The sequence below is a fragment of the Prosopis cineraria genome, unplaced genomic scaffold, assembly GCF_029017545.1.
Source record: "Prosopis cineraria cultivar Desert tree isolate PC_DT_omini unplaced genomic scaffold, ASM2901754v1 PC2, whole genome shotgun sequence".
Taxonomy (NCBI): domain Eukaryota; kingdom Viridiplantae; phylum Streptophyta; class Magnoliopsida; order Fabales; family Fabaceae; genus Prosopis; species Prosopis cineraria.
Genome location: NW_026555333.1, coordinates 45,819,851 through 45,837,737, shown reverse-complemented (window position 1 = coordinate 45,837,737; position 17,887 = coordinate 45,819,851). Strand labels below are relative to the sequence as shown.

Below are 17,887 nucleotides of genomic sequence, written 5' to 3'. Positions count from 1 at the left end.
ATATTTTGCATAATCAATTTTTTTTTAAGCTTTTAAAGGTAAAGTACATATTATAAAATCATATTAAATAAATAGTTCAACATTTATTATATTTTTCATTATGATCAGTTTATTATATTTGTTAATAATATATCATTATATATCAATAATAAATTTTTTATTAATTTTTAAATTTTTATTAATAAACTCTTATATATCAATAATAAATTTCTTGTGTATCATGTAAATCAGCCATGTTATCAAATTTTTAAAAATTTAATTCATATTTTGTGAATACAAGATTTTTTTTTTTTTACCAGTTGGCCAATTCATCATTTTTTTGGCACATGAATTCATAATTGTCTAAAATTAGCTTTCACTTATTAATGTATTATGTGCGCGCGCGCGCACACACATATAAATAAAAGAAAGCTGCTTAATTTTGGGTCTCATGACTCACGACATGGCCACAGCGTATAAAAATAGTTTTTAAAATGACAAGTAGGATGATATCGCCATTCACCGCTACGGAATCAAGTTAGATCTGGGACCATGTGAACATAGAATAACTAAAAGACGAATTGGCCATTAAAATATAAATGATGATGACGATGGTTAGACAACTATGAGATAGTATACAATATTACCAAGAATTTGGAAGTACAAATTCTTTGTGGGGTTCATAACGTTTACCCAAAAAAAAAAAAAAGAGCATATTTGTATGAGCTTCTTGTGAGTTGTGATTGAAACATATGAATTTATTTATGAAATTAAGCCATTCAATGAACCATTATGATATAAGAAAAACACCAAATCACATCAAGATATATCAAAACTAAACAAGTATAGAATTTCAAACAAATTACTTTTTTTATTTCCCAATTTCAAACAAATTAGTTGCTTTCAGTGACGACAAAGAAGTTGCTTTGAAGAATAATATTGACTTTAGTACAATTTTGGAGAGAAAATTGTGACTCTTCCAGTAGACCAAAATATATGTACCCATCAAAGTTTTTAAGAAATAGAACATTTTAATATTTTTCTCATGAAGGCAAAAGTCCATAATTGCATGCTAGTACCTTTTTTCTTCCTTTTTGGCTTCCACAGTCATATGGTGGCGTCGGAGATGGATAAAAATTTGATACGGCATTTGAGATCATATAAGTTAATTAGAACTTGTAAATAACCCAGATTTTTTTTTTCTTTTTCCCTTAATGGAATACTATATGATCATCCAGGCTTGTTCCATATATAGCTAGACAAAAGGCCTAAAGTAACATTATCGATGAGGCTTAGTGATGGAAGCTGCTAACTGAAAAAAGTTGCAGTAAGTAGTCAAAGATATCCCCAGTTCTTATCATGTTTTTCTCGTAAGAGCTACTACAAGATGAAGAAGAGAATTACAGGATGTTCACATTAAGTTCCAAGAGAGTGAAGAAAGATACAAATGATCCACAAGAGATAATTTATAACATATAATACACATATTTAATGGAACTTGAGGCTGGTCAAGACATTGTTGTGCACAGGATCAGCCAAATGATCCAGAAGGTTCTGGTAGGGTCCAACACCAGTCACAAGACCTTGTACAAAGTATCCCAAGATAGCCAACATAGCCAACCTCCCATTCTTCACTTCCTTCAACTTCAAATCCTTCATTGACTTCTCATCCTTCCCAAACCCAAGAGGGTTAAAGAATGGGCCTCCAGGGTAAGCCGGGTCACCAGACCCTCCCAAGCCCTTTTCTAGGCCCAAGAAGTACTGCTTCCCCATTGACCCGGGCTTGGCCCAATCTTGGAATCTCCTGTGCTCTGCAAAGCCCATCAGTGCCATTTCTAGCACAAAGAGGGTGTATGGGTCAGCCCAGTAGTTGTAGGTTCCTGCTGGTGGGATCACTCCTGTTTTGAACCATGGAAGTGCTGTTTCCTGGGGGATTAGACCAGCCTTGCCTAGGATTTCAGGTGCTATGGCTCCTACTGCACCCAACATTGCATAACGTCCGTTGATGATTTCACCATATGCTAGCCATCTGGGTTCAATGAACCCTCCAGGTCCCTCTGGGTCTGAGAGTCCTAGTGGGTCAAATCCATAGTCACCTGGAAGACTGAAATTGATACAGCCCAGCAAAGTCAAGTCAATTCCAACAACTTTAGTCATATCTAATGTGAAACCAGGTTTTAAAGATATATTTTATCTAAGTTTAATAATCTCTAATCTCCCAGAGTCCGGTCCTTGAGAGTATGTGTTTTGTTCCATCTTGTTCTTATGTAAACTCTTCTTAACTATAATCAATAGACAGAGCCTAAGTTGAATCATGAATCGTGTGGTGATCCACATCATCTGTTCTCTTTTTATTATGTTCACATATATATACATAGAAGATTTGAACTTATGATTATGTGCTGACGTCATTTCTATTGATTAATGTCTCAGTTCATTACCTGCTATCTATTTCTATTGTTTTACGAACAGCTAAAAGCAAAACTCAGACTTGTTATTAGGTTTTTTACCATCAGAAAACATCAATCGAGACACTGGCATGAAGTTTTTACCTGCCATCCAAGTAAGAAAGACTCTGTTTGGATGCAAACCACAAGGGTCTATCTGCTCCTTGCTGAACACAAAAAAACAAACAACCAGAACAGAGAAGACCTTTTCAGTATCCATCCACATATAGCTCAAAACCACTCACACACGCATAAACACAAACACAGAGAGAGCAAGAAAGTGAACAATCGAGATCATATACAGACCTTGACAGGAGGTGTAGCAGATGCCTTCACTACAAAAGAAGTCTTTCTAGAAGACCCACTTGGATACTGGGTTGATCTCCCTCCCAGAATCTGCCTCGCAGCCTGCACCGACGAGGTGAGAGATGATGAAGACACCAAAGCCTGTGTCGCCATTAACAGAGGGAGAGACCGGGGGGCCGGGGGGGGGGAGTTTTATGGTGTAGTTTTAGAATGTGGTAAAGGGTTAAGAAGTTGAGATGATATCTATGGCGGTGGAGGCACCAATAAGCCAAGCAAGGAAGATATCGGAAGAAGATAATCCACTACTTGCGATTTCATGCAGGAACATTGGAAGCGAACTCATGGTGGAAAATGAAGAGAGGTGGGCCCTGTTGGGAGCTTCAGATGAGGATTGTATCTGCTTCTCCAACGAACATTGTACACGTGGCATGGTGAATTGGATAATAGATATGATTTTTTTGCCCCTTCCTCTTGCTGCATTCCGTTGTTGTTGCTCACATGAGCTCCCGTCCACGTACCACCTTATGGAAATTTTTTCGTGAACTTCTGCAGTCATTTACCCAGATAAATTCCAATGATGGTGATGATGCAGAACCATTTTGTGTTTTGAATGGGATTCCTAATCAATTAACAGAAAAAAAACTATATATTATTCTTATAATTTTTATCAAGTTTTTTATTCATTATAATAAGCATATACTTTATTAAAGTTAAATTTTATAAAGTCTACATATCTATAAAATTTCATTACTCCCCGTGTCTCATGGGAAATATTTTTTATAGTCGGTGAAACATACTCCTTATCCTTACTAAAAAAAATTATCATATACATAAATGTCAAAAATCTTTATTAATAAGTAATGAATAATAACAATAATAATTTATATTGAATTTCGTGCAGGTATTATTTTGGATAAATTAGGCCAAAAAAATCTTCTACCTAAAAAATATAGATTAAATTTTTAAAAATTTGAAAATATGGCTGATTTACATTAATATATAAAATATTTATTATTAAAAATTTAAAAATTTACAAGAAGTTTATCATTAATATACAAGGATATATTAGTAATAAATATAATAAATCAATCATAATGCAAAATATAATAAATATTAGACTATTTGTTTGGTTTGGACCTATAACTTACATTGCAAAAGCCCCTATTATTTTTAATATAATTTTGTCTCTTTTTTAATGTCTTTTTCAACATTTTAATTTTCTTCAAAGTAATGTATCCTTCAATCAAAATTTTTATTAAATTAATATATATAGCTACTTTGCATGAGGAAAAAAAATCTAATCTAGTTTCATTATAAGTCATGTCTATTTTTTTTAATACTTACATTACAAAACTTCTAAATTTTCTAAAGACGTGTAAAATCTTTTTCATTTTTTCTCAATCTCTCACTAATGCCAAAATCAACTAGATCAAACTTACATTTGATCTAGTGCCAACGATTATTTTTATTTTCAAACTTTTTTGCATAGAATTTGTAAGCATTTTGAACTTAATTTTGAATCATTTTATCCTCAAACTTTTAAAATTCGACACCTTATTATCCTATCATTCACATGTCACTTGTTGATTGTTATCTGCTTGTTGATCGTTAGCCACATGGCATTCAAGTGGATATACTTTAGGACATTTTTTATTAGGGTTTTTAAAGCTTAAGTGGAAATTGATTCAAAAAATCAAGTTCAAAACAATATGTATAAAGGCAAAAGTAACTATATTAAATTCTAATACATCCACTTGGATGCCGTGTGGTCCAAAAAAGTCAACAAAACACATTTAGCTTAATAGATAATTGTCAACAAATAACGTGTGAATAATAAAATAATGAGACGTCAAATTTTAAGAGTTTAAAATAAAAATGATCTAAAATTAAATTCATAAGTAGATTCTAGCAAAAAGTGCAAAGACAAAAATAACCATTAACCTATTAATCAAATGTGTTATCATCTTATCAATAAATTATTAGCAAAAAATATAAAGTTAATAAAAAGCTGTATTATTCACATAGTTCAATTTTTCATCCTCTAACTTTTTCTTCACTCATTTTTTCTTGTATTCCTTCATTTTTTATACATCTCAAAATAGTTTAAATATTTAAAAAAAACATAAATTTTTAAAATTTTTAAAATTATCTATAGTATTCCTCATGGGGATATTTTTTGAACCTTGGCTTCCTCTTTCCTAGCCTCTATGCAACTGGGGCAACCAACAAGAAAACTTTCTCGTCATAACTTATAACAAGATAATTGTAATCCTCAACAATAATACATGATATATCTTAGAATAAATAACCCAAGAAGATACTACTATAATAGTACATTCTTCAGTTCCTCTTTATTTTCTTTTCCTGTCTTCCTAAGTATGTATTATACATATATTTAATGAAAACAAAAGATTTGCATATATTACCAAATATGTGAAAACTAAATGTGCCTGAACGCCTAATATCATTTGGGGGGGGGGGGGGGAAGATCCAAGAAGAACGAAGCTCGAATGCTATACACAAAATTTCTCAACATTTACATTTTTTTTTTTGGGGCCTGACACAACATTTACATTGAATCTTTCACAATTGTGGAAAGCTAGCTGAACTTCAGATGAAGATCTTTCAATTCAAATTCCTTACCAAGAAATGTTATTTCTTGTCTGTATTTACAGCCTCGTGCTTGGTGAGAACAGCCAAACGCTTGGTGAGAACATAGTAGTCTTTTATGACAATGGCGTTCCTATAATAGTTTGAGATCCTTTCTGTCGTTTCAAACCCAAGTTTCTTATAAAAGTTTATGGCGTCTTCATTGTCTGTGTGAACATGCAAGTAAACCTCAGACATGTTCTCCTTGGAGGACAAATCAAGCATATGATTCATCAGCCTTGTTCCTGCATATATGCACACCAATATTTACATCGATCATATCAGAACCAGTGATCAGCAAACACTTGCAAATTATTCATGGTAATGAATAAAGTTAGATGTATGTCCATGTGTTTTCTTATTTTACAAAATATACACCGATCATCTGTTTTTAGAAGGCCTGTATTCTGACTAGTATGCATACTAAGAACACAATTCAACTAATTAACAACTGTTAATTCGATCTGCAGTAATTATATGGTTGTATATTTGCCTTTTGGAGAGAAAAGAAGGACACAAAATATGTATGGCTGTGTGGGATCAACTTCTTTTCTTTAAACTTAACTTTCTTTATCGATTTCCATATGAATGTGCTATATATTCCGATCATATTAATGATTACAGATAATCCAAATCGTAACAAATGGCAATATGAAAAGAGTTTTAAGTTCTTACTTACCAACACCAAGGCGGCGATAAGGTTCTAAAACACCTAAAGTCATGATATAGAGCCTAACTGCACCATCTTCCTTCCTCTCACGATGGCATGAAATTGCACCAACACAAGTATCACTGTGATAAGCTGAAAGAAACAAACATGACAACTAACATGAAGGGTACGGCTAATAAATGTGTCTTCGTGATGAATGTGAGGCAACGATCGGCATGAATTTGGATTTTTGACACATGAAAGAAGCATAGAACCGTAGTATATGTACGTACGTCTTGCAGCAAACATCTAAAGTAAACTTCAGCCTTCATGAAATATTCAATCACTGGAATGTAATTTAAATGGATGGCTACCCACAAAAAAATGCAGAGCATGTTTATGGTCTGAATTTCTAATAGGCTGCACCAAGGAAAGAGAAAAAAGAAAGAACAAATTGTTTAGAAGACATCCTGCGTTGTATATAATATAACCAAGTTCATAAAATAAGTCATAACATAATCTACGAAGAATTCAAGTGCGAGCTTAAACGCCTTTAATGGAATAATGAAAAGATACAGATGTGGACAATATTCAAAAGACAAAAATCAATGGTTTAAAAAAAAAAAATGAAAGAGGGAGCTTCCCATGATTTAGCATAATAAAAGCTGAAAAACTCTGTCAATGTATTGAAACAAAATCCAAAAATCTTTAGAGAAACTATTGATAAAATCCCATTTTACCCCATACGAAGATGTAATAACACGGAAAAAATGAAAAGAGATGCAATAACAACCTAGAGGAACAAGGAAGATCAATCACATGCTGAATGCCGAAACCAAATTAACCCTTCAGAATTTTCTTCTCAATTCATGAAAATCCAAAGATTAAAATGAACGTTACGGGTGTTGAAAAACTTAACCCTTCAGAAATTCGAGCTGAGGCAAACAAAAGAAAGGATAGAAAAGAATGATTGATTTTAAACCAGTCAAAATCAGAGGACCGAACCTAGTTTTGTTAGTTCGCCAGAAGCAACGACATCAGCATAGTATTTCTCATCGAAATGAACAGAGAAAAGAATATTGTTGAGCATCTTCAGCTGCGTTAGGTTCTCATCTATCACGTTAACGAGAGAGACTGAGATTTCTTGGCCAGCAAACATTCTAGAAAAGAACGATAAGAATGTCACAAGACAAAATTAAGACCATAGTTCACGTAATAAATTATGTGTTGAAAAAGGAGGCCCCAATTTCACTCACTATTGGCAAAACCAACCCACATTCTTTCACCACTATTCGCATTTCATTCTCTCCTCCTAACTTCACAAAATTAAACCAACCGACATATAAAATTGTGATACTCTTCTTCAAGTCCCATGGAAAGAAAACATAACAAGAGAAAATGCGAGATTTACCCGTTAAAGTGAGAAGAAAATCGAACAGACGAGAAGACAGGAGGCAAAATTTACCTGAGAAAAGTAGAGGGAAAAGAAGAAAGAAAGAAAGAAAAGCACGCTTGATTGGAGAGATTCTTTCTTCGCTAGCAACAGAGGAGTTTGCAATGGCGGGTAGAGAAGTAGGGAATGGAAAGTTTACATGGCGGTTATGGCGAGTCTTGAATAATAGTTAATGACTTTTTTCCTGCTTTTTTTAGCCCAAATAAAAAAAAATTTTGTTCTTGATTTCTTACGTAGAGTGTCCAAATTCACGGAGATGAAAAATTAATAAATTATTGCCTTTTTGTTTAGCTAAAATTGGGTACAATATAAATTTTTTTCTCAATTAAAACGGTCTTGTATTTACTGTAGCTATATTGTACAGATCAGATAAGCCACGTTATTATTAGTTTTATAATTTATAAAAAGTATAAATTAATTAATTTTATACTATATACTCCGTTAAAAAATATAAAATATTTTTAATTTTTTAAAATATAATTATTATTTTTTTTAAAAGTGCCGTTATTGAATAAATCATTTTATAGTTATTTTAATATAAAAAATAAGATTAATTTGAAGAAAAATAAATATTTGATTGGAGTAAAATTTAATTAAAAATATTTTATATTTTTAAATGGGAGGAGAATAAAATATTTTTGTGTAAATGTGTTTTCAATGTGGTAAATATGATCATTGCAAAGAAGAATGCTCATTCAGTTCCCATGTGAGCTCTTCCTTAGTAAATTTGATCTTCTTCTTCCCCTCCTCAATAGTTGGTGGTTCATGCTCCAAGTCATTTTATAAAGTTCATGTTGAAGATGAATAAGGGTAATGGATGATTTTCAAACGTAATCCTCATAACAATATTAGAAATAATGAAATTTTTAATTCTTCAAACATTTTTTAAATTTATCATATTAATCATTTAAATTTTACAATTAAATTTATTTTTAAATTAATCTCGTGTGTAAAGTAAATTTCTCAATATAACCTTTACACCGCAATTTATTCTTTTGCTTTTTTGAATATGTTTATTACATAAATAATTACACTGCGTTTCATTAATCCATGTGATTACCATCATGTGGTAATGTGATTTTTTATTTACAAGATCATGGAATTTTGGCAATAAATGTCGAGTTTCTCTTAGAATAACTTCAATAATCAACCAGTTTAAATCAATAACTTGAATGGATCCTCTTTAGTTAATCAATCAGGATCTCTTGAATCAATTTGCATGCATATGTACATGATAGGATACAGGCAAGCATAAGCCTATGATAGTCAATCTAGCTAGTAACTATTTAATAGTCAATTTAAATTGCCAAGTTGATCGTGCAAGTTGAACATGTGATGCTCTCCTCCTTGATGCTTATACATAGGGGTGTTCAATCTGAACTCGTTTCGATTGACCCGGTATCGTTCCGATCATATCGGGACGGGTCTTGTCTCGGCCTGAAAATAATTGAGATGGAATTTTACGGGAAGGGACAGAAAAGGGGTTCGAGACGGGACGGGACACGGGATTACCATCGGGACGTCCCGTCCCGTCCTGAATATTATATATATTATTTTTTATTTTAAATATATTAATTATATTAATATAATTTATACTTATATTAATTATATCAATTATAATTTTAATACTTACAATTCTTATTTAAAATTAAAGTATTTTTATATTGATAATTTTAATAATATGGACTAAACATGACGATATCTTTTTTATAATATATTAATTATATTAATATAATTTATTCTTATATCTATCTATTTAATAACTTTTATTTATAACCTATTTCTTGCTTATTTTTAAAAGAGTAATTAACTTAGTACATTTTCACTAAAGTAGAAGAACAATTATTTGATGTTGTGTTTGACTTGCCTGTTGTTGCTAATCTTATAGCATAAAGATTACTTGTATTTTTTATTATAATATGTAGTTGTGATTAATATAATTCAATAATTAATTTTAAATTATTGTTATTTATGTACTTGTGTTATTTTGATTTTAAATTTAATAAATTATATAATTTAAAATTTTAATGAACATTATTATCCAGATCTTTTTTCGATATTATTTCATTTATCGGGACGGCAGGACGTCCCGATCTTGTCCCGGTCCCGTCCCGACTCTTAACGGGACGGGACGACTTTCGGGACGGAACGGGACACGGAATCAAGATTTAGTCCCGATCTTTTTTTCGGGACGGAACACGGGACGGGGGTATCCCAGTCCTGTCCCGTCCCGTGAATACCCCTACTTATACACCCAAATGAAGCATACATAAAATCTTTTGAGGGCACATTCAATCCTCATTAGGGGTGATGACTCCTGAACTAATTTGAACAGTACAAATTTAATATGAATGGTCTAGATTAAACTACTTTTTTTAAATAAAAATTTATAAAATTATAAATAAATATATTTATTATTAACATGTACCATTTATATTTAATTAGATCAATCAAAATTTAATATTAATTTTTTTATAATTTTTATAAATTGACGATACAAATTTACTTTGAACTATTTTGAATCTGACAGTAAAACAAGTTAAAAATTTTGAATCTAAACAGTATAAATTAAATTTGTATGATCAATTTATAAAAAATTATAAAAAATTAATATTAAATTTAGACTCATCTGATTAAATATGAATGATACATATTAATAATAAATATATTAATTTAAAATTTTATAAGTTTTTATTTAAAAAATAAAAAAAATAAAAAGAGTTATTTAATTTGGACGTTCCAAATTAGTTCAGGGATGGTGCCCATCACCGAATGTGCTCCCAAATCTTTTTACTAGAATATTGAAGAACCATTTTCTTTCATGGGACTTGGAGCAAAGGGAGAAGACTAAGGGAGATCATGAGCTTCCAAATTTTTAATGTTTTTAGTATTATATGGATATTATATATTTTAACCCTTTCAAAATTTATGAAAATTTTATAATATATATGTTTTTAATCTTGGCCTCCCTCATTGTTAAATTTCTTGACTCTATCATTGAGTCTTGTGAGAGAAGATAGAAAGGGAAAGAGAAAGGGAGATGAGGGACTTGTAGGTCTTACTTGTATGAGACCCATCAAAGACACCACTAGGCATTAACGTAACCAACGAAACTTTCACCCACGTCTCTCAAATTTCAATTGCTCATCTTGTTCTCAAATCTTGATGCCAATCTTAGAGCACCCTCATTTTCTACATCTTCATATATTTACTCTCACCTTTTTGGGAAAGTGCCAGATATAAAGAGAATAGGTTTTTTTTTTTTTAACGGTCGCATTTCCATCTCTATTACTTGAACTAATTTTTAAAAATTTAACTTATTTTGAATATGATTACTTTTAATAAAAGGATAACATATACAATAAAAAAGCTTAAAGCATACGTTTGATTGTATAATTTTATGTAAAATTTTAATATATTTTTTAAATTTTATAAAATATTTTTTTAGTTCTTCAATCTTAACATTGCTAATTTAAGATGGTTATTTTTTATGATAATTATTGTTATTTTTTAAAAATTAAATTTAATATATCAGCGTTTGAGAATATTTTAATGTTCAATGTAAAAATGATGTCAAGGTTAAAGGATAAAAATATACTTTATAAAATTATGAGACTAAAATGAAAAGAACTTTTTTCTTTCTCAAAAAAAAAATTTAAATCAATATAATTGATCACCATCACCATGTCAATATAAAACCTGAAATGCAATATTCATTTCATATCAAATATAGATTTAATAATTAATATTAATATTAACTTGTATTTATATAAAATTTCGTATAATGCAATAGAGATCCATGGTTAATCTATGGCGATGACAATATATATAAATCGGTGGGTACCATCGATTTTGATTTGAGGGCTGTTTTTTATATTTTTTCAATCTTTTTTGGCGACTACATTGTTTAAATTTTGTATAATTTACATATGTGTAATATTTTATTAACTTAATGTGGAAAAAAAATATATTTTATTAACTTAAAAAAAAGTTATTTCGCCAGCTTTCTCCGATGAAGCAAAAACCGCTGCCGCTGCTAGAAAAAAACACACAGTATTTATTTAGTCAAATGAAATGTTTTGCCTTATATAATATTTTATCATCCGCCCTTCCACGTTATCGTTATTCAAATCTCTTTATCTTCCCTTGTCGTTTCTTGTAAATCGCTGGTCAATCACTCTTCCTCCTTCTTCCTCTACAACTCTGCAATCCAATCTCATTCCCTTGCAATGCCTTCTTCCTGCATTGCTCCTTCTGCTCAGTCCGTCTTCTATCCCATTCCCTTCACTTCTTCCTCCGCATTTCCCTCTTCTCACAGACTGAAATCTCGAATTCTAACCAAAACTGTGCCTTCTTCTCTGAGATCACCTAGTAGAGTAGGACTAATGGTAAGAGCCGCTGTCTCCATCGAGAAGGAGACGCCTGAATCTGAACGTCCAGAAACTTTTCTCAGAAAATCTGACGGTCATGATCACTCCGCTTCTTCCTCTTCTTCTGTCAGGGCTCGCTTTGAGAAGATGATAAGGGAGGTTCAGGACAGCGTGTGCAGTGCACTTGAAGCTGTCGATGGTGGAGCCAAATTTAAGGAGGATGTTTGGTCTCGGCCCGGTGGCGGCGGCGGAATCAGTAGGGTTCTTCAAGATGGAGCCGTTTTTGAGAAGGCTGGGGTTAATGTGTCTGTTGTTTATGGTATGATGCCGCCTGAGGCTTATCGTGCTGCCAAAGCTGCTCCAGCTGATCAGAAACCTGGTCCGGTTCCTTTTTTCGCGGCTGGAATCAGCTCGGTGAGTTTGAATTGAATTATTGGACACTTTTAATTGAGATTTTATAAACCCTAATCCCTGATTATGGCTAAGTGTTTGGATATAATGTGCTTTCTCAACGGTACTCAGTGGAACGTTGAGATTCTGAGATTTGAGAAAACATTTGATAATGGATGTGCATTGTTTTTCTCTTCTATTGGATGCAAGATTCACTTCCAATTGTTATCTAATAAGTCTGCTCTTCGTCCCTGTATTTTTTCCTATTCAGGTTTTACACCCGAAGAACCCATTTGCCCCAACATTGCATTTCAATTATCGGTATTTTGAAACCGATGCTCCCAAAGGTATGTTATGGCCCCCTTCTCTTTTCTTTTTTCTGTTTCATTTTACAACACCTTAACATTCATCCAGAAACTACATTAGCTGTGTGGCATTAGCTTAGCCATTAGTTTTTGCTTGCACGCTGGCGCTTTAGCCTGTGGCAAACGTAAGGCTTCCAGAACATATCTTTTTCTTTCTTTCTTTCTTGGGGCATTGGCTCTAGAGATACTTGTTGTGGTGGTAACACATTTCACATTTTAGGAGAGTCCGATGTAGATTGTCTAAGCTTATGTATGATTTACTAACTCAACCTGAAAATTAGTACGTCGAGGCCCCTCTAGTTCTCCCCTGGCATGTGGCTAACCATGCAGGAGTTCTCCATGTTTAGGAGTTTGTTACAATGAGGAGAAGGGAATGGAGGATTTTCAATTAACATTTGGAAGTCCTCCATATTCCTTGCTCCTGTGTGGTCATGTATATTCCGTCTGTAGCATCAGAAATCACTTGTTTGACAGTTCCCATGATTGACAAATATGAAAAGAAGGAAATTTTCAATTTTATGTAGTCCCCAAGTATGCGTCTGCTGCAAATGTCATATTTATGCATTGGAATTGCTGTTAAATTTAGGTCTCCATAATGATCATACTGTTGCATCCTATTGCAGATGCTCCTGGAGCACCAAGACAATGGTGGTTTGGTGGTGGAACTGACTTGACTCCTTCTTATATTTTTGAGGAGGATGTCAAGCATTTCCATTCGGTATGTGTTTAACACACTATATTGGTTTCTGACTTTTTTTTTTTTTTTTTGCGTGTGTGAATAACTTATCCTTCTCGTTAAATGAGTAATTTGAATTTAGTGTTGTATTTTTAGGGTCCAGTGATTTTTTTTTTTAAAAAATTAACTTATTAGCTTGGATTCACGTAAAATAGGAGGAGGTGAAATGTTCAATACAGGATTTAATTTCTGGGAATATATCTGAAAAAGTGTTTCCGTCTAACAGTTCTGCAAACAGGTCATGCATATATTTATTTTATCTTGATTATTATCTAAAACATGGGAAGAGAAATAATTTCATTGGACTTCTTGAAACTTCTATGTTTTTTTCCCGGAAACTTGAGTGGTTAATTTTTCACCTCTACCTTTTTTTCTCTCCACTAGACTACGCAAGTGACTTTATGGCATTCTTTCAGTAAAATAGAACTATATCCTTGGAATATTGATATGCTGTTTTAATTCTTTCAAGGCAATAAAAGGCTAAGCTTTCACTTAGTATACCTCTATCCCGCTTCTGTTGTAGATTCAAAAACGTGCTTGTGACAAGTTTGATCCTACTTTCTATCCCCGATTCAAGAAATGGTGTGATGATTACTTTTATATCAAGGTAAAATTCTGTATTCTTTTCCTTGATATTGTAGCTTTTACTGCAATATTTGTTCATACTCCATAGTCTTGCATCCTGTTCAATGACCAGAAACTTAGCAGTTAACGCTAGAAATCAAGTACTTAGCTTTTAGAAAAGGAATACATGTGGACTTGCTAATTTAGTCTATATGCTATAGTTTGGAAAACTTCATATATCTTCAAGAAACAGTTTGGTGATTGTGGGAATTCTATTGCTGTTATTGCTTGATGAAGTCAATCTGGATGATAATGAAATACAGTAGTAAGTAGACAAGGGAGGATCGGTTTGAGCTGGATAATATTCATAATTGACAGCATTGGCAAGGTGGAACAGGGTGTGTCAAGATGGTGGAGTGATAGTAGCAGTGGTAATGGATCAGTGATACTGATGTCTCTTCTAGGTCAATGGCAAAATTCCATGGTGGTTGATTGTTGAGGAGACAAATGGTGATGAGAGACAAAAACTAATGAGAGTTGATGGTACTTGGCAGTAGTTGTATAATGGCTGTTCTGGTCTAGTTGGAAAAATGTAATGTAGATGAATGGTGGAAGTTGTCTTGGCGGTAGTTGCATGAGGAAAATGATACAAAATGAAGGTGAGCTAATGATTGACATTGATGGATTCAGTGTAAGTTGGTTATATCATTTGCTGAATGTTTTCAGCAATGAGTCATTCATTCTCTTTTGCTTTTCCTTTTCTCAATCCGGAGCTGAATTTTGAATATAAGCACGCTACAAAAATATTATTGCAATGAGAGTTATTAAGGGCTTACTAGCAATTCCCCATTGCTGAAAATCTCTTGCGTCATTGTTGATGAAAGTTCCAAAATAGGTCCTGATTATGACTAAACTAGTTTATTTATTATCTTATCACCAAAAATGTGGTTGATTGCATTCTAGATGCACTCATAATAGACTTCATAAACTTGAGGGGCTGAAGCGTGTTGCTCTATATGCTTAATTTATTTTATACTTTGTATTTTAAATTTGTAGTAAACTTTAATCATGAGATTTTCTGTCAAGTGTTTGCTTCATACATGCCACGTGCAAAATATGCACGTCAAATGCTATTTTTAATATCAGTTTCCAGGCTTTTTATTATTGGAAAAACTTCTCTTCAGTTTCTTATGTTTTTGTTATGTTCTCAAATTATAACTGAATTGAGATTATTGAGATGGATGTCAGTTTCACTTTCAAAAATTCACGGTGCATTCACTATAAACTAGACGGGGTTAAAGAAAAATTTATTTTTAGTGTTCTTAATGCTCCATTTACCAAAGAAAATTAAAGAGAGAGAATATAATAAAATTGTAATATTAAAAAAATCATTAATAAAACTTCATTTTTATTAAAATATCTTATGTTTTGGGGTGTTGAATTTTTCTCAAATATATTTTATAGATTGGGATAGAGGGTTTACTTCATGATTTGCAAGCAGAGTTATAAATTATATTCTTACCAACGCATACAATTATGAGTTTTTTTTGTGTTATAATAATTATAAAAAAACATATAATAAAACATTAAATAATCTTTTATATTGTAAAAAAAAACAGTATTTTCACTGCATAAGGAACAGTAATTTTAATGCAATTTACAAAAGGTAAGATAATTGGGTTTATCAAATTACAAGTGTGGCAAATACTTCTTGTGACTGCTTACCTTTTTCTGTTGTTATGCTGCCTTCAGCATCGGAACGAGAGGAGAGGGCTTGGAGGAATATTTTTTGATGATCTGAATAACTATGATCAGGAGATGCTACTCTCCTTTGCCACTGGTAATTGCTAGCGCTATTGCATTTATGAACTGACGTTTCTCATCAGGAAGACATCTGACATTTACTCTCTCATGCTTGCCTAAACCATGGTGCAGAATGTGCCAATTCTGTCATTCCTGCTTATGTACCCATAGTAGAGAAAAGGAAGGATACGGCTTTTACAGATGAGCAAAAAGCATGGCAACAATTGCGAAGGGGACGTTATGTTGAATTCAATTTGGTATCAAACCTGGCTCTGGGATGATAAATGCGTGGTTCTGTTCTTTGTTTTTCTACTAGACATGACCTTAGTGTTCCTACTAATCAATGACAGGTTTACGATCGGGGTACAACATTTGGACTAAAAACAGGAGGGAGAATAGAGAGTATTCTTGTTTCTCTTCCACTAACTGCTCGTTGGGAATATGATCATGTAAGTTTTGGTATTCTTTGTGGGAGCATTAAAATACTACTTTGATATTTGGAGCCTCTTACTGAAATGATGGTGCCATTTTGTTTTCAGAAACCTGAGGAAGGAAGCGAGGAATGGAAGCTTTTAGATGCTTGCATCAACCCAAAGGAATGGATCTAATTTTTTAGCTGCCCCCTAGCTTCCCTTTGCTTTTTATGTTTCAACTATACGAGAGCGTGTTCCACTTCTGATATTTTTTGGTGTATCGTATTGTATAGTTGATTATGTTATGAACTTATGATAGCTGAGAAGGCTATATCTAGAGAGTGATACCCTGAGAAGATAAATAAAATAATCATCTAAGCTACCATTTAGTGCCAGTCAATGCCTCTGTTATCTTCAAACCAAAAGAGAAAATATTCAAATTATTAGTCGAGTCATTTCTTAGTCACATTTTCACTATGATTAATTCGCAACCTCATGTCTCCGTATTCTACCACAGGTCTAAACTATACAGCCAAGTTTAGAATTTCCTAACGGCTTGAAACTAGATTTCTTTCTGAAACGACGGAACTTGGCTTGGATACCAAGGTGCAATGCAAAATGTGTTCGCTGAAAGAAAATGCTGAAACGTACGATGTCAACATGCTGAATTCGTTATTCCGTGCGATAAATTAAGATCTCGGATGAATTTCACATATTGTTTGACAGTGGAAACACCAGAATGGGAGTTTAAATACTTTCACAAGTCTTTTCTCATAGAAGTGATGAGAATTTTTTTAAAATTATAAATCCCTTTTATAATAAATAATCAATCAACTATTTTTTTGTGTAGTGAAAATTTAATCAATGAATTTATTACGAGAAATATTATTAAAAATTAAATTTAGATGAAGATATGCTGGTGCAAGTATAGACTTTAAATGGATTAATATAAAATATAAAAATATATAATTTGTAATATTTATGAATTATAAATTAATTAACTTAATTCATGCTTTTTTTAGGAAGAATGACAAATGAGGATATTGTAAGAACATTAATGTTAAATTAAAATCTTTTAACACCAACGTTTCCAAATTTTAGTACTCATTCTATCATATTTCACAACTAAAATTTTTAATTTAACATTAATATCCTTATAAAGTCCTTAATTGTCATTCTTCCTTTATTTTTTTTTTGGCCCAATGAAAATTGTGTTCAAAAGAACAAGCTAGTGTTAAAGATTATTTTTATTCTTGAATTATACACAAAAGGTCACAAATGTTCCTAAGCTTAGCTATGGGTCAATTCTATATCTCAATTTTAAATATTTTTTCTATAATTATCTTGCCGTTTCATCATCATTAATTGATCTAGTGAACCTCGTATTATATTTTTAATATTTTTGTTATAAAATATTAGAATTAAAAGGTAAAAATATCCTTAATTTAATAAAAAAATTTAAAAATAATGGGATTCATAAATGACTAACTAATATTAAATATTTTTAATATTAGAGAGACGATGAGATGAATCTTTTATAATTGAGGAATAAAATTCACTCGGAATATTTGTGATTTTTGGGATACCCTTGACTCAATAAAATAAATGTATAATAAAGTAACTATCAACTTCAGCTAATATGCAATTGACTATAGCATGTCGATGTGACAGGACCAGGAGACGTGCAAACAACACCACCACATTTTAGCTCAAGAATTACTACCTCCTGTCTCATTTATAAGTCCCATTTTAAAAGGTATATT

At 32.2% G+C, this 17,887-nt stretch overlaps 3 protein-coding genes across 7 annotated transcripts; 1 reads left to right on the top strand and 2 right to left on the bottom strand.

Moving 5' to 3' along the window:
• Nucleotides 1–1,311: 1,311 nt before the first annotated feature.
• LOC129299807 (chlorophyll a-b binding protein 8, chloroplastic) lies at nucleotides 1,312–3,036 on the bottom strand. Its single transcript, XM_054938284.1, has 3 exons — nucleotides 2,733–3,036; nucleotides 2,532–2,593; nucleotides 1,312–2,083 (listed from the first exon to the last, which is right to left on the bottom strand). Exons 1-3 carry the CDS (start codon nucleotides 2,883–2,885, stop codon nucleotides 1,468–1,470), a joined length of 831 nt encoding a protein of 276 aa, XP_054794259.1. The 5' UTR covers nucleotides 2,886–3,036; the 3' UTR covers nucleotides 1,312–1,467.
• Nucleotides 3,037–3,287: 251 nt separating this feature from the next.
• Nucleotides 3,288–7,603, bottom strand: LOC129299812 (uncharacterized). 4 transcript variants are annotated; one of them, XM_054938299.1, is made up of 5 exons: nucleotides 7,442–7,588; nucleotides 7,036–7,190; nucleotides 6,061–6,183; nucleotides 5,376–5,626; nucleotides 3,288–3,351 (listed from the first exon to the last, which is right to left on the bottom strand). In XM_054938299.1, exons 2-4 carry the CDS (start codon nucleotides 7,187–7,189, stop codon nucleotides 5,385–5,387), a joined length of 519 nt encoding a protein of 172 aa, XP_054794274.1. In that variant the 5' UTR covers nucleotide 7,190; nucleotides 7,442–7,588; the 3' UTR covers nucleotides 3,288–3,351; nucleotides 5,376–5,384. The 4 variants fall into 4 exon arrangements, with proteins under 4 accessions (XP_054794274.1, XP_054794281.1, XP_054794271.1 ...); XM_054938306.1 differs by lacking the exon at nucleotides 3,288–3,351 and having other exon boundaries at nucleotides 5,267–5,626; nucleotides 7,496–7,603; XM_054938296.1 differs by lacking the exon at nucleotides 3,288–3,351 and having other exon boundaries at nucleotides 5,267–5,626.
• A 3,994-nt stretch (nucleotides 7,604–11,597) lies between these two features.
• LOC129303745 (oxygen-dependent coproporphyrinogen-III oxidase, chloroplastic) lies at nucleotides 11,598–16,519 on the top strand. 2 transcript variants are annotated; one of them, XM_054943252.1, is made up of 9 exons: nucleotides 11,730–11,871; nucleotides 11,985–12,267; nucleotides 12,515–12,590; nucleotides 13,232–13,326; nucleotides 13,868–13,951; nucleotides 15,661–15,748; nucleotides 15,844–15,968; nucleotides 16,062–16,160; nucleotides 16,251–16,519. In XM_054943252.1, the coding sequence occupies exons 2-9, from the start codon at nucleotides 12,001–12,003 to the stop codon at nucleotides 16,317–16,319; spliced, it is 903 nt and encodes a 300-aa protein (XP_054799227.1). In that variant the 5' UTR covers nucleotides 11,730–11,871; nucleotides 11,985–12,000; the 3' UTR covers nucleotides 16,320–16,519. The 2 variants fall into 2 exon arrangements, with proteins under 2 accessions (XP_054799225.1, XP_054799227.1); XM_054943250.1 differs by having other exon boundaries at nucleotides 11,598–12,267.
• Nucleotides 16,520–17,887: the final 1,368 nt, after the last annotated feature.